General features: G+C 40.2%; 1 protein-coding gene across 1 annotated transcript in view; it reads right to left on the minus strand.

Moving 5' to 3' along the window:
* Nucleotides 1-6,922: 6,922 nt before the first annotated feature.
* Nucleotides 6,923-25,077, minus strand: part of RHOJ (ras homolog family member J) — a 64,228-nt gene continuing 46,073 nt past the window's right edge. The window contains exons 3-6 of the mRNA XM_032213989.1: nucleotides 10,804-10,861; nucleotides 9,986-10,150; nucleotides 9,531-9,626; nucleotides 6,923-7,811 (exon numbers count right to left, since the gene is read on the minus strand). Coding sequence (XP_032069880.1) covers nucleotides 7,665-7,811; nucleotides 9,531-9,626; nucleotides 9,986-10,150; nucleotides 10,804-10,861 — 466 coding nt within the window. The 3' untranslated portion in view covers nucleotides 6,923-7,664. The remainder of the gene's footprint in view (nucleotides 7,812-9,530; nucleotides 9,627-9,985; nucleotides 10,151-10,803; nucleotides 10,862-25,077) is intronic.

Here is a 25,077-nt window from a genome sequence, read left to right on the forward strand (position 1 = left end):
ACAAGCTGTAATGGAGAAGATGGATTGACTATATTCAAAATAAATATCGGACCAAGAAATTTCAATTAGCTTATGAATGAATGAACAAGAAATGTAACAATTTATCTAAAGTTAGCTTAACAAAAGGGGAGTTAAAGTACAAGAGGAGGTAGGATGCTAAAGTTAGTTAGCTTATGTTAGTGTATGATTGTTAAATGTTTATACCCTGTATTTCGCTCTGGGAGGTTGGGGGGAGGGAGGGTTGGAGGGGGGGCAGGGTTGGGGTGGAGGGAGGGAAGGGAAGGGGAAACAGTTGTAAAATCTATTAAAACTCTTTAAAAAAAAACACACAAAAAAGAATGTTCTACTCTAAATCCTTAAACAGACTGATGAGGTTTCTGGAAGGAGTTAGGCTTACTGTAGCTGTTTATTATTTCACTTGGAGCAGCATTCAAAGAAGGCTGGATTTCAGGTTGTTTATGATTTTATAGATTAAGAAGAGCAAAGCTAAGACGAGAAACAGAATGAAACACCGTCTTGTTAGTACAGTAGTTCTGCAGAATATTAAGCAGATAATTTTCTCACCACATGATAGCTGAGATGCCAGGAACTGAATGTGCTCAGCTATGATCCTTCCTCCTTTAGAATGTGATGTGATTGATAATAATTTCAGCGTTCAGGAAACCTCATGATGGGACCTCTTAGGATCTCAAACATCAGGGGTGTCAAACACAAGACCTGTGGGCCAGATGCGGCCTTCGGGGCTGTCCTGGAAAATGTAAGGAGCTGGCATGCATAGCTTTGGCCCAGTCTACCCAGTGTGAAGAGAAAACATTGGACCAGTGTGGCTTGGCCCGGTCTACCCAGTACAAAGGGAAAACATGCCAGCAGTTTGGGGAGTGGTGTCAAGCTGGCCCATCCAGTTTGCCACACCTATCCAGTTGGCTATGCCCACCCAGTCAGCCACTCCCCTCCCCGAGGTCAACCCAGCCCTGATGCGGCCCTCAGTGAAATTGAGTTTGACACCCCTGTCTTAGATAACAGGGCCATTATATTTTTTTCTCTTCCCTCAAAGGTTCCTTTTTTCTTGAAACTCAGGTCACAATGCACCACATCCTGGAACATTGGCTGGCAGTGATGATTCTGATAAGCTTCCACTTGTTCAATAACTTATGTCCAGACAAGGGCAAACAAACACACATGCACAAAGATTACTCAATTCAATTAGCAAAAATCTAGCTTGATATTTATTAAACACCGACACTTAACTGCATCAGAATAGAGATGGAAAGTTGGACAGTACAGCAGGCAATTCTTCTGTATTCTGCATAATGAAATAAAAAAATGGTGGAAAAGCAATAATATATTCAACAAGAGGGACCTTATCTCATATACCAACTAACTGACAATTTGGCTAACTGACTGGGTGGATATTTGCAGCATCATGATTAGAGAAAATATCTCTAAAATAAATTATGCTTATTTTGGAATGGTTTTTCTTTTTTACTAGTAGGCTAGAGACAACCTGTAATTCTTTGGTTCATTCCTCTTTCCACATATATATGGGCTTGTGCTGTTTCTCCTCCCCTCACAACCTCAGAAGAAGGAGAAGCCGCTTCCTTCTTCTCCTTAGTTGACTCGTGGAAATGCCTGCCACTTCACTAAGGGGAGTGGAAACAAATGGAGTGATGAACCATGAGAATAACTGCAACACCCCCCTCTCCATTTTGGTATGTCCCCATGGTCCTGTTTATCAAAGGAGGAAGAGGGTTTACTTGTCACTGGCACTTTCTAGTCAGCCCTACCTCACCAACAGCCATCCCAGTTGTTCCCTTGTCCTTTATATTTGCACTTAGAGATTTGTGCCATTTCTCCTCCCCTCACAACCCTTAAGGGAGCAAGTGGTGAAGAAGCCTCTTACTTCTCTGCCTCGGCTGAACCCATAATACTGCATGCCACTTTGCTGTGAACTAGGGGAACAAAAGAGAACAGCAGAACATGGGGATAACTGCATCTTCACTCTTCATTCTAATGTATCCTAAGGGCTTCCCCTACTGGGAGGAAGAGAGCTCACACGTCAACTGATGATACCACCCATGCAGCCCTTATGTTGCCAGCTGATATCCAAGCCACTCCCTGGTTCTCCCCTCACCAGTCTTTATCATTAAGAGAGTTTGAATTTTGACTTCAGTCCAAAGCAGACAATGGTTGTTTGCCCATAGGGCCTTGCCACCAGCTGATTGGATATTGGAGTCAAAGGAAGAATGTGGAGATATGCACCACCCATTTTCCCTTACAACATACAACTTACAGGTTTCTGGGAAATGTAGTCAGGAGATGTGGTTGTGGTAAAGTGGCTTACAAGTTCGCCAAATTTCAGTTCTATAGGAGTCATGGGTCCAGATTTTGGACAGATTCTGTAAGTTTGCTCATTTGCGGTAAATTGATTCAAACACAGTTGTTCCATGGTACATCATTTTGCCCAACTGAAGGTTACAAAGTATCAAACAGACAGAAGAGTTAGTAGTTTAAAGATAATATATGCAGCTAAGCATTGAGCTGTTGAGCCTTGGTGTTCTCTAAGCTTAGTTGTTTTCCTGCAAACATTTCATTACCAAGCTGAAAATTCTTATTTTCTCTGCATGAGCCCAGAAAAACTCATATGTACAACTGGTGTTATCTCTGTGGTAGTACTTCTAAGGACTTCTATTTGTTAAAAAGAAAATGAAGAGAGGGAGAAAATAGCTACTTGGACAAAGTATACTGATGCATACTGATGCAAGTGAGAAACCTGGCTACCAATGAATCATCATCATCTTTTAATGACCCCATAATCCCTTGCTGGGTGCAGTCTGGGCAACTGAATGGAGCTGAATGTTTACTGACCGGATGCCCTTCCTGTCACCAATGTGGAGTTATTTTCAGCAGATATATTCTCAACGTGCCCAGTGAGAGAAATATCTGCCTCTACCTAGGATCAAACTTTCAGCCTCCTGATTGTGATGTGAGAGTTCCACCGCTAGGCCACTTTTAGGTCACAGCAACACTAAACCTGACTACCAATGAATGCATGGAAAAATTAGGAGGCCACTCTACATTGAAACCTCTGTTCCTGACAGCTGCAGGATGGAATCTGCTGTCTTCTGTCTGTCATATTTTCCAGAAATGTTCTGATTTTAAAACTGCACTTGTCCAAATATATCTTCTGTTTCATCTTTGCTTCCTGTCCCCTCCCTTTCCAGCCCCTTTGTGATGCTGAACCTGTCATGTTGAATGCTCCATTTAGCTCTCTTCCAGCTGTAAAAATGTTTCAGAATATACTTTTCTTGCTCTCTGGAAGCAACGCTTTGAATAACGTGGAATTTTTTGACCTCTTGAGTAACATGTCACTGTGGAAATGTTTGCCTATGTCAGAGGTTGTAGTTGTCTGGTGGGTTGTGTTGTTTTTGTTGTGTGTTGGTATTAGCAGGTTTGAGTAGTTTGTAATCTCATTTTTGCATTGTTTAATCCTAATGTCTGAAATCAGGCAGAGTGGGCTTGCTCCAAGACAATCAAAAACTGTCATCTATCAGGAGATAGATGAATCTAATACAATTTCTCTGCAATTTCCAGATAAAGTAAATTTCTGCTTCAGAGGTGGTATTCAGCAGGTACTGACTAGTTCTAGAGAACCGATAGCGGAAATTTTGAGTAGTTTGGAGAACCAGTAAATACCACCTCTGACTGGCCCCACCCCCATCTATTCTCTACTTCCTGAGCCCCAGATGATTAGGAGGGAATGGAGTTTTTGCAGTATCCTCCCCCAAGCCACACCCCAAATCATGCCACGCCTAAACCATGCCTATAGAACCAGTAGTGAAAATGTCTGAATCCCACTACTGGCCTATATACAGTAAGTATATATGACAGAAGCAAACCAATCAGTATATTAAGAGATGTGCTCAGGTCAAGACTTAGGCAGTTAACTGTCCTTGCTGACCCCATGTTTAGGTCAAATGTTAACCAAATGTTACATTAAAATCATCTGCCGATTCTCCAATCTGTCCTGACCAGTTGAATTTCCTGATGTACTCTTAGAGAATAACACCCCAACCCAAGAACTCCAATAGCATTTAACTGTTTAATAATGTACCCCCAAAGCAACATTAATCCAAACCATGGTTTGACAAGGATTATATTAATGCAAAAAAGTTCTTGCTATCATTTACCAGACTTATGTATCCAACCAAGGGCTTCACAGGACCTCCTCCAGCAGAAAAGATACAATACAATACAATAGCAGAGTTGGAAGGCACCTTGGAGTTCTTCTACTCCAACCCCCTGCCTAGGCAGGAAACCCTATACCATTTCAGACAAATGGCTATCCAACATCTTCTTAAAGACTTCCAGTGTTGGGGCATTCACAACTTCTGGAAACAAGCTGTTCCACTGATTAATTGTTCTAACCGTCAGGAAATTTCTCCTCAGTTCTAAGTTGCTTCTCTCCTTGATTAGTTTCCACTCATTGCTGCTTGTTCTATCCTCAGGTGCTTGGAGAATAGTTTAACTCCCTCTTCTTTGTGGCACCCCCTGAGATATTGGAACACTGCTATCATTCTCCCCGAGTCCTAGACATACCCAGTTCCTGCAACCGTTCCTCATATGTTTTAGCTTCCAGTCCCCTAATCATCTTTGTTGCTCTTCTCTGCACTCTTTCTAGAGTCTCCACATCTTTTTTACATCATGGTGACCAAAGCTGAATGCAGTATTCCAAGTGTGGCCTCACCAAGGCATTATAAAGTGGTATTAACCCTTCACATGATCTTGATTCTATATGTTCTATATGATTCTATACATCTTGATTCTAGATGCTATAAACAGTTGCAAGAAAAAGGAAGCTATGGAAAACAATTGGACATGGCTTATTCAGGCAATCAAATATAATGATTCAGATTCATTTTGGCATATCGCATCATGCTTCCAAAGAAATGGTCCAGGCATGGTGGACTGTCACATCTCCCCAGGCTTTCGGTCAGGAACTCTATCTGGACACCTCTTTTGGAAGTAGGAACCTCAACCAATATATAGGTAGTACTTGATGTAGGACCACAATTAAGTCCAAAATTTATGTTGCTCAGCAAGACAGTTGTTAAGTGAATTTTGCTTCATTTTACGACCTTGCTTGCCACAGTTATTAAGTGAATCGCTGCAGTTGTTAAGTTGGTGACACGGTTGTTAAGTGAATCTGGCTTCCCCATTGATGTTGCTTGTCAGAAGGTTACAAAAGGTGAGGACATGACCCTGGGACACTGCAACCATCATAAATATGAATCAGTTGCCCAGCATCTGAATGTTGATCCATATGGCCATGAGAATGCTGCAACAGTTGTAAATGTGGAAAATGGTCGTCAGTCACTTTTTTCAGTGCTGTTGTAACTTGAACAGTCATAAAATGAACTGTTGTAAGTCTAACCTCTGTAGAAAATCTGCCAATGTGGACACCAGGGACAAAGATCAAGAATCAGATTGTGAACATACTTGTTATATAGGACTCATACCTACCATGAGAGTTTCATTCAAACAATCTTCACTAAATTAATTAAAAAGTCCCTATTATTTATCAACACACACACACACACACACACACACACACAAACACACTAAAAACACACATACACAAATATATTTTCAAAATGTTTCTTTTAAGAATCATGTATCAATGATATAAATTGTAGAAAACATTTGCAAGGAAGGCATTTACAACAATAAAAGCCTGTTTGGTTATGATAGGTACTTTCTTGTGCTTTCCTAGCTGGGTGACAACCATTTTTTCTGTAATCACAAGTAGCTTCTAAGTTATATGTTTATAGCTAGTTAAGCCTGATAGAAAGAACAGAAGTTGTGATTGCTTTCAATCACATAGCATCTATACTAATGAAGCTAGCCAAGCCTGGCCCCTCTGTGCCAAAGACTACCAGAGGAGGCCCTAGATTGGAATCGTTTTGCATCTGCATAGATTTATTGCCAACTGGATTGAATCAAGAGAGGCAGAATTGGCAAAAGCAATAGGAGAAAGAGGTGAAGCTACTGAAAAAGAGAACAATTGAAGCCATTTTGCATATGCTTCATCCCAAAACTGAACCTTCTAATGCTTCCACTGTTGCTCCTTCTAAAAATCCTTCATTTAGTAAGCATTTTGGTAGTTTCAACTATTTTTTCCAGGTCGGGAAAAGAGGTAAGAGTGGCGGTTTGTGTTTGTGTGTCTGTTTGTGTGAGCACACATCCATGTGTATAAGATGCATGTATCTGATTTTCTCAGGATCTCCTTGTGTTTTATCTCGAGCTGCCTTTTGATCTTGATTGTGCAAATTAGCATCTTTAGTAAGTGACCCCAGTTGTCCTAACTTATCTGGGCTCAGAAGTTAAACAGTTACAGGCTTAGTTAGTACTCGGATGGAAGACACCAAGGAATAATACCAGACCTATGGATTATCCTAAGAGTTAAAAAAAATAAACAATCCCAGAAGAAAACAATGGCCAATTGCTTTCTTGTCATTGTCAAGAGAATTAGTAATTAGGAACTGGATTTGAGCTGAGACCATCTACACCAGTGTTTCTCAACCTTAGTAACTTTTAGATGGCTGAACTTTATGCATTCTGGGAGCTGAAGGTTGAGGAACCTCATTTATACTGTTTAAAGGACAGTTTGTAGTTCTTATTGTAGTTATGCATAATGCTTGAATAATAATAATTCTAAGAAAAGAAGACATCTAGATTCGCAGATATGTACATTTCCCCCTGAATTTTCTGACTTCTCAAATCCAGACAATTACAATTTTGAAATGATTTTGAAAAATGCACAATGTGAGAGCTTCAGATTTCATTTAAGAAGAGGAGAATTCTCACACGTTCAGTGGCAAAATGACAATGTAACCTGAGAGTATGTCTTTGGATTATGCTTCGTTTATAAAAGGAAGACAAGAATAGTGTATGAATGACTTTGTTCTGTGCCATCTCTTTCAAAAGCATTGCTGTGCATTCAGTTTGGAAAGATTGAATTGACACCGATCTTCTACATGAGTCAACATGGTTGACTCCTAAAAATGTCTAAATGCCATTTTGTGCGTTTCAAGTTTAATCATTATTGCATATTCATACTGGGATTTACTATCTGCTGAAAACAAATATCTGCTGAAAACTCCATGTAGGTGTCAGGAAGGGCGTCCAGTCAGTAAATGCTCAGCTGCGTCCAGCCACCCTGGCATTATCCTGAATTAGAGGACTACAGAGTCATAAAAAGAAGAAAAAATACTGGGATTTACTCATTTCTTCCTCTGGCTTGCTAATGACAAAGTTTGTTCTTTTTGGCTCAGGTGTAGGATTAGGATCCTTAGATCTTTTTTTCCTTCCAGGTGCATCAGGGATTCTGACAATATCAAGAATTTCTAAAGGTTCCCCCCCCCCCCCCTTGTATCTGCTGGCTAAGCAGAGAGAAATTATCACAACATGAACTTGTATTTACAGATGCATAGTCATTAGGGAAAAAAAAAAGCAAGACATGAAAACTCTACAAAGTTGCATTTGAGAGGAATCACAGATTCGGAAGAATCTTTTTATAAAGTAAGGTTTTTTTTTTTCTGGTCACGTCCCTCTGTGCAGGATTGGAGTATTAACTGGCAACGCTGGTCCACTTTGAACTCCAGGCATCATAGAACTGAACAGCAGCTGCAACACTTGGCACAAAGTTTCTTCTTCCTCTTGGGATTGAAGATTGTGAGGATTGCTTCATCAAAGACAGTTTTCAGGCCTTTCTGGGTCAACGCTGAGCACTCCAAGTAGCACTGGGCTCCAATCTTGAATGAAAGAGAAAGAACAAGAATGCTGTCAATGAGAAGTAAAGCAGAAGAAGAGACCTTGCTGGATCAGAGTGAAGGCCCACTTACTGTAGGTCAGCATCTTGTACCAAATGCCTCTGGGAACTCAGGAGCAAACCAGAAAGGTGCTCGCTCCTTTTGTTCCTAATTCCCATTAAAATGCAACTGAGATATACACATGCTCAGTGCTGGGTCCAAATTGTATTTATGATTCTGTTTAGATACAGCGTTCGTTTATGTTGATCTAAGAAGAGTTTACCTTGAAGAAGATTTGGGATCAAACCATTTTGGGGTCACGATAAATGACTGACCAGATTATGAATTTAGTTTAGTTTAGTTTACTTTACTTTATTGTCACTGCACATCGTACAACGAAATTAAATTCCATCTTTAGTGTACATTATAACTATAAAAATAAAAACACAAAAACACATACTTCACATGCTATATAATTGAAATTGAAAACCCGATAGTGCATTAATATTGCACTATACTGTAGAATTCAATATAGTTACTGCTCTGGGATAGAAGCCATTTTTCAGCTTATTTGTCCTTGTTTTTATTATCCTGTACCGTCTAGTTCAAAAAAAGGGTGCCCAGGATGAGATGGATTTTTAAGAATGTTTTGAACTTTCCTAAGGCAGCGGGAGCTATAAAGCTCTTTCAAAGAGGGGAGAGGGCAACCAATGATCCTCTGGGCAATGACATTGACCCTCTGGAGCGCTGTCCTATCTGCCCCTGTGCAATTGGCAAACCATACACAGCTACAGTAAGTTAAAATACTCTCCATGGTGCAGCAGTAGAAGGTCACCAGCAGTTTTTCATTCAGTTGTTGTTTCCTGAGAAGTCTCAGGTAGTATAATCTCTACTGTGCCCTTTTGACCAGTGAATTTTATTTAACCATGGGCAATAGGACAACATCCCCTGTAGCACCTGAGAATGCAGGTAGGTACTCTAGAAACAGGAATCTCTTCTTCTCATATGTCCTCTTGACCCCCCAATCATTACCCAAGGATTTCCCTGCCTCCTACCTATCCTCTGAGGATGTCTTCTACAGAGGCCATTGAAAAACAGGAGAGTAATTTTTAAATTGGCATACACCGTAGAGTTAAAAATATAGGCATTGTATTTTAAGGATCTCTCATAGTTTGTGGTGCTGCCCCAATTGACTCATTGTTTCTGAGCTGGTTCCATCAGTTCCTTCAATAGAAGAAATGAAAGAAAAGTAAAATAATTAAAATGTGTGTATCTATTACGCTGGGAACTAAGTCTAAAATAATGGCAACATGATTGGGGCTATTCACATAATTGAAATCGGCGAGAAGCCAATGCTAAAAGTAGACAGGCTTTTTGAAATTTCTCTCCAGATGTATTGAGATAACAACAACCCAAATTCCATTGACCAATGTCTAGGAACGCTAGTACTTAAAGTCTTTCTAAAAGCTACCAATTTTGGGAAGGTTTTCTTAAGGGCCAGCATACAAAAGACTTTAGATGGTGAAAATAATTATACTATACAATAAAAATCAAGATCTACGAAGACTCTTATAAGATCTATTATTTCATATTTCTTACGAGACAACAATGAGTAAATGAAATATTTGGTCTGTTTAGCCCTCAGAAAATGAGAAAGGCTTTTGGCTTAACTCCGATGATATCAATTTAGGAACAATTACTGTTGTTGAAGGAAAACAGTACCTCTTTGGCCAATTTGATGCCATGTTCATAAGTCAGGGGCTTCTCTTTCATGTATAATAACCGAGCCAAAGTTTTGGGGTCATCTCGAAGGTCAATCTAGAAATATACAGACAAACAGAAAACTTAAATACTTAGATCCTTGTCTCTCTAATTCTCAAACAATAAACTTCATCAGCAAAATGCTCAGATCTATTTGAACAACTTGTACTGAAAATGAGTATGGAAATCAGTATGGAAGAAGTAACGTCTCACCTACATCTGTAATTACAGTGGACCAAAATAAGACAAACTATCCAACCCCCCCTTCATTTATCAAAGTCTTTGGATCCTTTGTGATCAAACATAATTCATTGCAGGAAAGCTTTCCCTGCTATTCCCCCAATTAGGTTGTATTTCACAGAGTATCCTAGTCTACAACTGATGGACATTTCCACTGTTTCTTTTTGGTTATTTACCTGTGTTCCTATCAGAACATAAGGCACATGTGGCATGCAGACTTTCAATTCTGGAACCCATTCCTCTTGGACATTGTGATAGGAAGCAGGGTTTACCACGGAGAAACAGATCAAAAACACATCTGTGTTGGGGTAGGAGAGGGGTCTCAGTTGATTGTAGTCCTCCTGTCAGAGAAAACAAGTACACAGGATGAGACCGAGAATTGCTATTTGGTCTCGGTTGCAGGGAATTCACTTCTTATTCAAAAATGTGAAAGGAAAAGGTAGGAAGACTTCGGAATCTTTGAAGATGCTCCAAAGCTGCACAAGTTGCTCAAGGATATTACTATTATGTGGATGATAGCTTTAGAAACAGTCTCTTAAATTAACCAGAAGGTGGTGCTAGTTGCCAGCGTAAACCACAAGATTGGCTTTCACATTTTCAAGTTGCTACTACTGTATTCTGAGAGGCAAACACTGAAATCAATTTAGAAAGGTCAGAAAGAAAGCTAGCGGGATAAAGGAAGACAATCCATAGCATTGAGATGGCTGTTCTTAATGATATGAGAAGGCGGCCTCATCAAAGTTTTATGCCAAGAGAAACCTGCGACATCTCTTAAGAGGCAGAAAACTGGATTTGCTCTTATTCATCATATCTGATATTGTAAGTTTAGGGTGGTAATTATATGATAGTTTTTGTAGAAATGTACATATTTCTATCTTTACAGAAATGTAAAATGTCTATTTCAGAATGTCATAAGGAAAGGAAAACAGCTTTGTTATTCATGACTGAAAGATTATGGCCTAAAAACAATAAATAAACTGGAGATGTTACTTACCTGTCCTGCTGTGTCATAAAGGCCAAGCAAATGTTGCCTGCCCCAACTGTCACAGTAACTGTAAAAGGAGGAGATGTAGAAGAGAAAATACTTATTATTTATTAAATTTATATGCTGCATAACTCCCAATGACTCTTGGCCCGTATTGGCAAACCTATGGCATGTGTGCTATGCAGTGCTGTCTATGGGCACAAAAGCCGTTGACCCAGTTCAGGTCCACCACGCATGCATGGGAAGTGGGGTGCATGCATGTACGGGAAGTGGGACGTGTGTGTGGGACACACAGACATGTGTGGGGGTGGGGCACATGGGGGGATGCGCACATGCACTGGGAACATGCAAGGGTCTGTGCATACATGCGTGGATGGGGCACATGCGCAGGGCCATACACACATTTCATTTTGGGAGTTTGGGTGTGAGGTGGCAGGTGCATGAGCGTGGGGGCTGCATGCGCATTGCATTTGGGTGTTCGGGCGTGCACACACTTGGGTTAGCCATCATGGCTCTAGGCAGTTAACATGTCATTAAAACATTAAAACAAAATATGAATATAATAATATAAAGGGTAAAAATGGCAGCGATAACAAACCCAGATGGAAACAAAAGAAGAAAAAGGGGCTTCAATCATGCTCGCCAAAGACTTGGTTGAAGAGCTAAGCCACATGGAACAATTCAGCCATAATTCAGTTATTTATCTGCTTACACACAACAGACAGAATCTTGCCAGACTAAATCCTTACTAGCCCAGCCTAATGGACATACCCTGGGAGATTCTATGGAGTGGCTATCTGAATTATCTTTTTCTGCCTGTTATCCATCTCTGGGCTATGCTTCTTCTTTTCTGCCCTCCCCGCTTTCTAGAATTTATTCCTTCTTTCTGAGAAACTGCCACTTCACTATAGTCCTTCACATCAGCTCCCCTCCATGGCATCTCTCTCACAGGGCCCTTTGAAACACCAGCTTTCAGATCTTGAGGGGGACATTCAGATCTTGAGAGGAATGTCATTTCTCAGTCAGGGACTGCTTCAGAGAAGGTACATTCTAGAGTCCCAATAGTTAGCATTGATCTGACAAGCAAATAAGCATCTTGCTAGTGGTTCCCCCCCACCTTTTCTTATTTTTGAACCATTTGCAAGCTATATTTTTCCCAAACTGATTTCTTGCTCTTGAGTTTGCTCGATAAGCAAAAACACTCAAATATCGTATCTGATGCTGCTTCTGAACATAAGTATTCTATCTACAACATAGATAGATGTGTAGAGAACATGAATCTTTATGAATCTAACCAGGTTCTTATTACAGAGATCCTATAGAGATTTAACTGTGATGGGTATTAGCATATTGTTGTCCATAATTGAAACATATAACATTGGAGAACTCCATACATAGATATATATATAGTAACATTGTTGTGGAGATTCCTTGGACATGTCCCCAAAACTTTGAAGTTACACATAAGTAAGGTAACTAGGAAACTGGGATTATCCAATAATTTGAAAAGAATGACTCCATGGATTTAGGCTTTGATTACAGTTAGGAATATTTTCCCACTATGTGTTTCATAGATTCTGTAATGTTCTTGTGTAACAATTCTTTTGCCATCCTCAGGACAATTGTGGATTAAAAGTATTGCAGAAAGCTGACCTTCGGCATATAGAGCCTTGTTTGTTTATTTATATCTCACTTTTATTATTTTTACAAATAACTCAAGGCAAACACTCCAGCACACCTTCCTCTTCCTGTTTTTCCCACAATAAAACCCTGTGAAGTGAAATGGGCTGAGAGAAGGACTGGCCCAAAGTCACCCAGTGGTTTTCACATGTGAGGCTGGATTTCAACTCATGATGACTCTTTCTAGTCTGGTGCATTAACCACTAAACCAAGCGGCCTCTCTAGTTTGCATTATTAGCACTCTTTGGCTACAAGGGGACATCATTAGGATCAAGGAGAGGCCACTAGATGGCAGATCCTTGAACCCTTGCAACATAGAGTTGCATTTCTCTGCCACAGGCAGTGGTGGATAGTTTGGATCACAAGGTACTGCCCCTAGAGGAGAAAGTTTGCACAACTCCTGTCAGAGGTGGAGACCGAGGCTTTTCCAAGATAAGATGAGTGCTTCACGTTACTATTACCATCTTTTAGACTACCTCATACGATGCATGAACTTTATGGGAGACTGTCTTTAGAAACTTTAGAAATTTGTTTATTTACAATTGATAGGATGCCTGCCTCCCAACATGTTACATGGGAACACCTGTATTGCAAGCTCTCCATTGACTGTACCAGAGGCAGTATTCAGCAGGTTCTGACCAGTTCTGGAGAACTGTTAGTGGAAATTTTGAGTAGTTCAGAGAACTGGTAAATACTACCTCTGATTGGCCCTGCCCCCATCTATTCTCTGCCACCTGAGTCCCAGCTGATCGGGAGGAAATGGGGATTTTGCAGTATCCTTCCCTTGGAGTGGGGAGGGAATGGGGATTTTACAGTATCCTTCCCCTGCCACACCCACCAAGTCACGTCCACAGAACCGGTAGTAAAAATTTTTGAATCCCACCACTGGACTGTATCCTCTTTAAGGTCCTGAGTCAAGTAATTACTCTTTCCCACCGGCTATGCTTTAAGATTATCTGACATGGCCCTTGCTACAGTATATTATTTTTCTTTTTCACACTTGAATGGATGACTTTTTAAAAAATTAAGTGTATACAGAAAGCAAGGTTAAAAAGAAGAAAGAAAGATTCTTTCTAATGTCTTACTGTTTTGATGAGATATGATTGATAGTCACAAAGCAAAGCTCTTATGTTATACATTTACATCTTCCCATATGTACTGGTCGAAATGTTCTGGGGTGGGTTCTATCCTTCCTCTAAAGCAGGGCTGTATGATTTTTACTGCATCAGGAACTATGCTGATTGTTGAGTGGCACACCATGTAGAATTGTGCTTTGCTTGCATTACATGTAATTAAAATTAACAGTTTTATAATTATAACTTATATCAGTGGTGGGATTCAGCCAGTTCGCACCACTTTGGGAGCAGAGGTGGGTTCCTACCAGTTCGGCCCGGATCGGTTGATTAGGTAGTAAGTTGGCCTGCCACACCCCTGAACTGGTTCTATCGGGGGCGCCATAGGCACTGCCATCTTGTTTTTGTAAGTACATTTTTAAAAGTTTTTGAGTCCCCTTCGGGGGAAAAGGGCGGCATATAAATATAATAAACAAAATACTGCTCATGTGCGTGTAGTGTGCGTTAAGCGCATGCACGAAGTGCAGCCCTGAGTGAACCAGCAGTAGTAGCAGCCAGAACCCATCCCTGTTCAGGAGAACCAGTTGTTAACTTTCTGAGCAGTTTGGTGAACTGGTTGTTGGCAGAAATCATTAGGGCAGAGAACCGGTGGTCAAATTATTTGAATCCCACCACTGGCTTATATGATTTCTTTGCAGCAATATATTTAACCATTTTCCACTTATGTCACCTTTCAAAGTACTTGGTTATAACTTTTAGAGGTCTTGAGAGGCTCACCCCAATTTCTTGGGGGCGGGGGGAAGTTGCATGTAGTTCTCAGATGGTATATTTCTACTATCAATGCATTAGACCACAGAAGCATAAATGACTTAGACAGCCCCCTATCCAAAAAGTCATCTGATGTCTGCTTAGTTTTACAGATAATAATTATATTTGGCTGCCATTACATGACTCATTGTTTGGTTGGATCACCTCCTTTGGCAAAAGGATTAGGGAATCTGTTGCACGAAAAGAAAACTGGAGCTCAGCTGGGAGAACAGCTGTGAGGATTAGGACATTCTTGCAACTGATCCCGTAGTGTATATTCTGCGATATGGAAAACAGAAATCAAAACCTAAACTTTAGTTGGTGCAAAATGAAACCCTGAAAATGGCCTTATCATATTTTTTGTCTATTATTTATTTGCTTACTCACTAAAGTGTGTATGCTACTTACTTGAGTAACTCCAAAGGAAAGTAGTACTTAATAAGGAGCTATGCATTAAGGATTGCACTAGATTTGCCTGAAATCTGGATTCCATGATAGTTTGAAGCAGGGGTGGGTTCCTGCCAGTTCTCATCTCTTCTATAGAAGACGTTCCACAAATCTACAGTGCCATTTAGAACCAGTTCCAGCGTCCTCCCCCGCCGGTCCGCACATCATCAAGATGAAGAGCGAGAGGAGGAATTCTGGGACTTGAAGTCCACAAGTCTTAAAGCTCAAGTTTGAACACCCCTGGGTTTTTTTCTTAAGGGTTAACAGTGCAAGAGTCTTGTAACGTGACAGCTTTAAGACTTGCGTGCTTCAAATGCCAGAGTTTCTGAGCCAACATTTTGGTTGCTAAGCAAGAGCGTTGTTAAGTGAGTTTCACCACATTTACAAGTTGGCCATGCCCACCCAGTCACATGGCTGGCAAGCACTCCCACCTAGTCACATGGCCGGCAAGCCACTCCCACCAAGCAGGCCACACCTACAGAAGAGGTTCTAAAAATTTTTGAAACCCACCACTGCTGTAATGCATACTTCTAGTTTATGCTTAGTTTCTCTAAATTATCAAGTACATTGATATTAAGGAATCTGTATACATCTGTAGATATCTATTAATACTACATCTACATTCCAAGTGGGATAACTCAACATGATAAACATTATCCACCATGTTTCTTCAACATTTTCCATTCACAAAGATAACATTTACCATATTGAGTTATCCCATGTGGAATGTAGATGAATATTAATATAGACAGTACATGGATTGCCCATAGTGAGCTGCCCCACAGAGTGGCTGCTGCAAGATGGCCATGGTGACTTGGCTGTGGTGATTTCAAGGGTGATTTCAATGGGAGAATGATGATCCAGTGTTCAACTAGTGGATCTAATATTTATGTACCCCCCAATGTATTCTATTTGGTTTTCCGCTATGTCTACAGAGGATTGGAAGCAAAGGATAATGTTTTGATCAAAGTACTGATTCTAATACTCTTACAGTTAATTTCAGAAGCTGGAGATACTGCTCATAGAAAAGACACTGTGTAAGAACGCATAAAGATTGGTGCTCATTATGTAAAAATAGAATATGTACAAAATATAAGTATTTTAAGGAAGCAGTGCAAGTCGTCCGTGAAGATTAAGGCATATTTGGATCTTAACACATTCTAAAAATCACACATAACTCTTTGTTAGATTGGTTTAAATCAATGTACCAAATTAGTTTGTTCTTCTTGTTTCAGTAACTGATTTACAGGCCTTGACTGATATTTATTCTAACAGGATACACGCTTAGAGCAGTGACTCTTCACGAGATGTGAGCTATTGTGTTTGTTTTAACTAGAGTGTACTACACCTCAGATGTCATTTATGAATCAAGGGGAACAGGGCACAGATAAGCCCTTAGATACAAATCTTGTGAACCAAAAAGGCTCGAGGTCAGGTCCATTATCACTCAACCACTCACACGTTTTTCTTGTTTTCCTTATTTCAGCCAACAATAGGTGGGAAGAGTACCTCTTAGGGATATTGGTAGGAACTGAGGACGTTACTTTAGTCCAGATCAAACTATTTGTACATTAACGTCTGCAATTTTTCTTCTGATTTGAAATAATAAAGACTCTTCTCTAGAGCTGAGTTGCAGTGCTATTTCTACCCATCCTTGAATTGGCAGAAGAAAACTGAATATTAGGATCTCATTTATGTATTCATCACACCACATTGGGTGGTCTACAATAAATCCTGCCCCTATTTCTGTTTCTATTCACTGCACTTCTTGGACTTCCTAAGCCTAAGATTTTATATGCTTTGAGGACACCCTGAGATAGAATTAGAATAAGGAGTAAAATAATTTTTTAACAGTGGTACAGCTTAAGAATGACTTAAGAATGATTTATCTCTACCTTAGTCATTGGCTGAGGATGAAATGGAGACAGCAACATGGGGATACAGGAGAGATAGGTGTTGCCAAAGCATGTTTGTGCCACACTTAGGTGCCAAAGAGCCTTTTCACAGCTGTGATTGATTAGCAGCAACCCAGATGTTGCTATGGTGATATAAAGCCTAGTGTTATAATCACAACATTGGCTGAATGGTACCATAAATGGCTAATGTGAATGTTTGGGTTCTTTAGTTTGATCATCTATTTTTAATTGAGTAGTAAGGACTGACCTTGGGCAGGTGCTTTACTACCGTCTCATAAGAATTAACTGGGAATCAGGTACTTTTGCTCAACTGCTGCAAATCAATCAAACATTTACCAGCCAGATCAAACTTTCTGCTAAGAGGTGTGCTTTCGTCTATTATAGGCTTGGGGTGATGTTACAATGGCAGACAGATTAACTGCTCAGCAGGATTTCCATAGGAAAGTTTCCTGAGGCTGATAGACAACCCCGGGGCTTTGATATTTATTGGGCGATCTTGGGAACCGATATTAGGCCTGCATAAATATCCCATCTATAGTAAATTATGCCCTTCTGCTGGCAAACAAACAAGTCGCGTTACAAACATGCAATCATTTCCAGCAGAATCAACCCCAAATTTGCTGCTTCATCCATCTGTAAAAATAAATAAATAAAGATATGTAAGGTGTCAAACTCTGTTCACATGACCAACCAATACTTTTTTTAAAAAAAATATCTTTTGCTATTTTACACAGCCGTCATCTTTACAAAACAATGTCTTGTGTAAATGATCTTTTCTCTCCCCCCTTTCAGTGCACACCTTCTTAGCTATGTACAATCATCGTCATCTTTTAACGACCCCATAACCCCTTGTGGGGTGGAGTCTAGGCAACTGAATGGAGCTGAGGGTTTACTGGCCAGATGCCCTTCCTGTCGCCAATGCAAAGTTTTGTTCAGCAGATATAGTCTCACTGTGCCCAGAGAGAGAAATATCTGCCTCTACCTAGGATTGAACTCACAGCTTCTAAACTGTGGAGGGACAGCTCCACCTCTAGACCATCTAACCAGTCTTCTTAGCTAGGTACAATGGTACTAATTAAATAAATGATCTCTACTTTTGAGCTTTGTTATCACAGAAATATCCATCCTCTTGTCTATGTTTGTCATACCTTCCTCTCTAGAATAAATCTTCCCTGTACTTCTCCAGTACATGGTCCTTATTTTCCATTCTTGACGTCTCAAAGCAAAACTATCTGCCATTTTGATTCTTCACAATAAACCAGTGGTTCCCAAACTTGGCAACTTTAAGACTTGTGGACTTCAATTCCCAGAATTCTCCAGCCAGCTGGCTGGAGAATTCTGGGAGTTGAAGTCCACAAGTCTTAAAGTTGCCAAGTTTGGGAACCACTGCAATAAACTATAAGTGCGCTAAGCATGCCTAGTTGGTGTTAACTTAATCGCCTTAATATTACCACTAATCCAGATTTTTAACTTCCCATTTTTACTTTCATAATAAGCTCTTCTAGGTTTTTTACTTTCATGTAACAATGAAGTGTCATCTGCATATCACAGATTGTTAGTGTTTCTGTCAGGCTTCCCAGCTTGAATTGAGCAAAAGCTACCCAGACAAGGCTAAGTCTTTATTGCCCGCTATAATGCTATAGCAAAGTCATTTCAAGAAAGACAAAGGTGTCACATGTGTGTTTGTGTGCATTCCTTTGAGTTTGAGTTTGAAGAAGACATGCTGTTGTGTAGTTTATCTATGGACACAAAGGGAGCTTTGCAGTTCCAGTCTGGAAGTGTAGGGTCTAGCACAACAGGGGTTCTGGAAGTCCATTGTTATAATAAGTGGATGTTATTCTTGATACTGCTGTGGTTTTGGTAGTGCCTGTCTTCCGAGCCTTTGTAGCATAGGGCTCTCTCATGAGTTCTGTCAGCAGCTGCAGCTTCTAGTTCCTTTGGCCGGATGTCACAGCAGCATGGTTTCCTTCACAATATCTTTTGTATAACCTGTGTGGATGACCTCATGGTCATAATCTCTCCTACATGCTAGAGGAATTGCAAGGCATAGGGGGATTGGCCATTCTGATGATGTCCCACCTCATTCATTGGCATCCTTCAGTCTCAAAAGACCATGGTATCGTGCTCTGGAAAGAGGTCCTAAAGCAGCATCTGGTGTGGCTAAAAAGGCCAATTCGGGAGTGGCAATCCCTTCCACGCTGAGGGCAGATACGTTCTGTCCCCTGCCCAGACCCCAGATTTCCCTGGTTCCGGGACTGCCTCTTTGCCTCAATCTGCCGAACAAGTGTCTCTTTGAATTGGAGAAGGCCATACTGCGTCTTTAGCCTCCAAGCTGAACGATCAGAGGTCAAGGTTTCCCAGCTGTTAAGGTCCACTCCCAAAGCCTTTAGATCCCTCTTGCAAATATCCTTATATCGCAGCTGTGGTCTCCCTGGGGCGCTTTCCCTGCACTAATTCTCCATACAGGAGATCTTTCAGAATCCGACCATCAGCCATTCTCACAACATGGTTCTGATAATCAGAGTCTTAATGCTGGTGGACTTTGGGTAATCCAAATCCTCCTGATGGGAGACACAGCTTTGCCAGCAAATGATGAGGAAGGAGGGGGGAAAGCACATGTGAAATTTCTCCAGTTGTTTAATGTGGCATAGGTACAGAATACAGGACATACATCGGTATAGGTGAGAAGGGATAATAACCACAGCTCTCTGACTTTCAGCTTTGTGGCGATACGCATATTGTGTTGATTGAGCACTCAAGTGTAGAGCTGATGCACAGCCTAGCTGTACCAGGACTTCCTGAGAGGAAAGCAGAACTATGTAATGCATTCATTTATTCCAGTAGGTAGATATGTTTTTCAGCAGAACATTATGATTCCTACTCTGTAAATCTTGTCACTCTGTGATTTCCCTTTCCAAAACAACATATATCTATTTGCTGCTTCCTGTAATGAACTGTCATCCGAAAAATTGGTCTGACTGCAGTAATGTCACTGCTATAATGTTGGAGTTTGGTTACTATGCGTGCTGTCTGTCTTTCAGGCCTTGATGCCTTGTCTCTATCCAGCAATCTGTCGATGTTCCGGGTTTTGATAAGGGTTTTTTTTTGTGATTTGTTCTTTTCTTGATACTCAACTGCTAAGGAGATTATCTACCAGTCACAGTTAACTAGCCAGATGTTGAAGGGTAAGCAATGCTTGAGGTACCTTTTCTAACTTCCTCCATCATGTGAGGGAGGGCAGTACTATCCTAAAAATCATTGTCCAGGCACTCTGGATGCTGCTGGATGCTTTTGCTGCCAAGGGTACAGAGACAAACACTGGTCCAAAGGCCACCCATGTGCATGATTGTGATTGCAGCTACTCATAGTCATCTTCACTGTTGCTTCATCATTCCCCCATCATTGCAGTTGGAACTGAAGTGAATTGCAGATGGTTTGTACTGTGTTTCTCTGAAAATAAGACAGGCTCTTATTTTCTTTTGACCCCCCCAAAAATAAGCACTTGGTCTTATTTTTGGGCAGGTCTTATTATTTTGAGGTGCAGGAGGTGGTGAGCATGGTCATCTCATGGCTGGTGCTGTGTTGCAATATTTTCAGGAAGGGCTTATTTTTTTGGAGGGCTTATTTTAGTCCATGCGCTCAAAAGCCCGATTGGGCTTAATATCTGGGGAGGTCTTGTTTTTGGGAAAACAGGGTAGATGAAGATGAATTTCACAATAGAAAAGAAGTGCATGATGGAGTCTTAAGTGGAGCAGCCATTGTTCTATGGACTGTCCCACACCTAGCAGAAGAGACCCAAATCCAGGTATAAAGACAACCATTGCATCTGGAGATCTCTTCTACTATGGTGGATTACTAGGATGTCACACTCTTAGCATTTTACAATGCCTTCTTGACCATTGGACCATTGATTGGTCTCTTCTGTGTATTCTGCTGGGGCCAGACTTCACATGCTGCAAGAGAGAGAGCTTCTACTTCACCGAAGGTTGAAGACCTGTTGGCAACCCTTACCTGTTTGGTTCTTCTGCCAAGATGGTTTACCAGGGAACAGTTATTGCATGTGTCATAGCTACTTGGAGTCACGGGTAGAAACTGAGTGCCAAGTGGGGACCAAAGTTGAATGAGCAGAGCTTCAAACCTACTATTTGTGGCCATCTTGACTTTTTTTTACCATACTGTGTGAACATCTGTGAAGCAATTGATTGCCCTCCTATCAATGGGAGATTACAGCTGTGTGTAATACTCACAGCAGAATCTATGACTCCTTCTTCATTCCTTTCCCTTTCTCAGGTTTAATCCTGGGTGGCATTGGATTGTTAACATAACTCTCACATTAGTTCCAATCATATAATTGGAACTCATATAATTCCTACTGACAATGTATTAGCTTACAATAAGTCAATCAGATGTAAGATAATATTCATCCTTACTTCACTTTTTTTCTTCTATCCACCCCCTTTCTCCAATTTCATTTCTTACAGTAGCTTCTTATCCATGATAAAAGTTCCGCAGAAGACTAATATGATATTCTAGCACACCCGTTAGCCTTAGTATGTTCCTTGTTCTGGCATGAGTTTCATAACCAAAGGCTATGCTGTAGTCAGTAAAGTTAATCTGCTTATGTTGTCATATACTTTTCCTTTAGTTAATTTTATATTCTTCTTTCTGATCCTTCTCTGCCCTTTAAAAAAAAAACTATTTCTTCATTGTCATTTCATTGCCTTGTATTACTCTATTCATCTTTGTAAGATTTGTGAGTATAACTTTGATTCAGTGAGGAATACATGCAAAAGTTCCATACTCTGCATATTCTCTATTGCGTTTTCATTTTCCTTTGGCTGCCAGTTGTTCTGTTAGACTTCTACTGTGATTATTCTTGATTGTAATAAAATCTCAATTCTATGGGCGGGAGTGTGGGAGTGTCTGTTAAAATTGGAATGTTAGTTTTGAACATAAGTTATGAATTCAAATTCATACAGCTTCATGACAGCTATGTAAATTTGATATAATATATGCATGAATTTCATACAATGTATGAACACTGATCAGACAATGGACTTCATTTTTTAGCCAAATATCTATATTCAGATTTTATTTGTTGCATCCCAAGTCTGTTGATCGTGCCATGATTTTTGTGATCTTAAAAAATCTCTCAGATTTTCTTGTTATTTGCCCACATTTCTTGATATTCAACCCAGATCTCATCATTTGGGATCCAAATGCTTGAATATTTCAGTCTGTCCAGGCAGTTGTTTGCAGGTTTAATTGTGGAGTTTCTTCTCTTAGGTGAGTTGGTATCAGTCAGGATACCACATGAACTATTAACTTTATTGTTAAAGGATGTAATAACAAAATCTTGAAAGACTGATAGAGTTTTCTCTCCCTCTCTTTAATATCAAAGAAAGTCAAGGCAGAATAATCTTGATTTTTTCTTCTTCATCCTCTCCCATCTTTGGGAGCTAAAATCTTGTTTTCTTAACAATTACCCCATACCTTCTCCAAGACTATCTCTGTAGTCCTCTACATGTGATTTGCTCATGCACCCACCCTTAACCTCATTGTGGATTACTCTTACCCAGAGGTGGTTCCCAGCAGTTCGGACCGGTTCGGCTGAGTAGGTAGTAACTCAGTCTGCCACACTCCTGAACTGGTTCTATCTTGATTTTTTGGTTCTGTGCATGCGCAGAACAATCTTCATTGCAATTTTTTTTCCTTCTCTAATGTTGTGCGCATGCGCAGACCTTTATAGGTGCAAATGCGCCCAGGTGTACAAAACCTTTTGCACACTGAACCAGCAGTAATGCCGGCAACAACCCCCCCCTGCTCCTACCTCATTTTTTCATGAAGATATTCTCCTTCTGCCAGATTTACTTTCATTATTTATTTATTTGTATCTCACCTTTATTACTTCATAAATAATTTAAGGCAGCAGACATATCCAACACCCCGTCCTCTTCCTACTTTCTCCACAACAACCCTGTAGGATGGGTTTGGCAGACCCAAACTGACTGGCCCAAAGTCACCCAGCTACTTTCATGGCTAAGGAAGGAATTGAACTTATGGTCTCCTGCTTTCCTGCCTTAACCACTAAACTAAACTGGCTCCTAAGGTCTCTGGACTTTACTGTACTTAACTCTCCCATCATTTCCAGATTTAATCACCTGGGAGGAACTCGGTCCATATTTATTTTGAAACTAATACCAATAAGTATTTATTTACAAATTTAGGCTGCTTAGAAGACTGTCAATGGATTGTAGTGGCCAAAATTGTGAAAATCTTTTGGGAAAGGTATATTTTATAAAACTAGCTAATAACACCACTTTTTGTATAAAGGTTTTTTTTCATTTTCATAACATATAACCACATGTATACCATTACATAGCCAACATTGTATTGTATTATTAAATGTTTACATCAATTCATCTTACCATCAGCTCCCAAAAACAATTATTGGCTCTTCTGCTCTCCATACCCCATATTTGTCATTTTCTTTTCCCACTCTCCTCCTCCTCCCTACCTCCTTCTTCCCTCTGTCATCCTTCTCTTCTCTACTTCCCCTTCCTCTCTCCTTCTCCTCTCTCCCCTTTCCACTTCTTTCTCTTCTCCTCTTCCCCTCTGCCCTCTCTCCTATCCCTCTTTTCTTCCCTTACATCTCTACTCCACACTCTTCATCTTATTTACTTGGTGTATTTCAGCTTCTGAGCAAGCTCCATTTTATGTTGATGGTATTTATAATTCCTTTTCAATATACATATTTAATTTTAACATATATCTTCCTCCTTTTTAAAAAGAGAGACAGAGAAAAAGGATACATATATAGTAATTGTACTTTTAATATATAGTAACACCACTTCTTTTGAAGTAGTACCATAAAATTATATATGGAAAGATAATTTAATCAGGAATGTAATGCAATAATTTTCATGAAGGATTTGCTATTAGAATAGCAGTTATAAAGAACAAAAGTGAAACGAGATATACAAAAATTATCACCATAGAAAAAACGAGATATACAAAAATTATCACCATGTCAGTTAATACTTAGTTGGGTGACCTTTAGCATGAACTACGGCCTTACAACGTCCTCCCATGGAGTGAACCAAGTCTTAGTTCTGCAACTGTTATAATGTGAAACCAAGATTGAATGATTGTTTCTATTAACTGGGTTTTATTGCTGGGTCGCTTCTGACTAACAAGTTTCTTTAGTTGGCTCCTTAGATTTTCAATTGAATTAAGGTCTGGCTATTCTCAGGCCATTCCAGCAGTGGAACATGATTTATCTTGAAACGCCAAAAGAAAAGTGGTGTTATTAGCCATCAAGCTTCAAAAATACACTTTTCCCATAAGGCTTCCATAATTTTGGGCACTAATGTATATCAATCAGCAGTTGACAATTGTTTACAGTCGTTACCTGAATCACTGGACTTTAAATGACTGTACTTTGGTTTGTATTGATCAAATCCACAAAATGTGATCAAAGTATTGCAGGAAGCGAATAGCGTGCCTTACAATTTCAGATAATTTGCAAACTGTGTGGGGAGCTCCAGCAAGGTGGAGAAACTTGTAAGCATGCCAATGAAACAAGTCAATAGTATGTGGGGGAGATCGATGTGTTTGATATCGCTGCCTCTTATTAAAATGGCCTGGCAGTAAATCTAGTTACCAACAATGGCCTATGCTCTGCCAGAGCCAATATAAACAGGTTCTAATAAAGATGCCCATGACTTTGTGATGGGCAGCTAATGAGAATCCTATCCCAGAGAAAGGATTCTTCCTAACTTTAATCAGCTGGAGGTTGACAAGCTGGTAATAGGAATACCAGGTATAATTCTGTTCTTTAAATGATGAAAAAGGGTGAAGAAGAAAGAAACAGAACAACAGCCCTCTGATACCTTCTTGCCCAAGGTGGAAGAATAATCTTGATTTGTTAAATGCCTGGAACAATGCTGATTGACAGAGTTAGATGTATAGTCCTAGATCCCTGCAAAAAGCTGCCTTTGATTGTGTCTTAGCAGCTGCTCCACTCCATTCCATCAGGCAGTTGCTTACACAGGCCTCGCCCGACAGGGGGGGAGGAGTGTTTATTATTAAATCTGTCAACTTCAGAGGGTTTTTTTTCTTTCCTTTCCCCAACAGTCCAGAGGAGAGAACAATTCCACTCTTCTGAAAGAGAAAGGCTTATACATGAGCCAATCAGATGGTCCAGATGAGTTTTCATCTGTTGTCGGCAATGAAGGAATAAATAAGCTGTCCCTTTTATGAAAGCATTATTTTTGTTCTAATGTAGAGCAGAAGTGGTATTCAGCAGGGTCTGACCAGTTCTAGAGAATCAGCGGAAATTTTGAGTAGTTTGGAGAACC

Source organism: Thamnophis elegans, chromosome 1, assembly GCF_009769535.1.
Source record: "Thamnophis elegans isolate rThaEle1 chromosome 1, rThaEle1.pri, whole genome shotgun sequence".
Classification (NCBI taxonomy): Eukaryota; Metazoa; Chordata; class Lepidosauria; order Squamata; family Colubridae; genus Thamnophis; species Thamnophis elegans.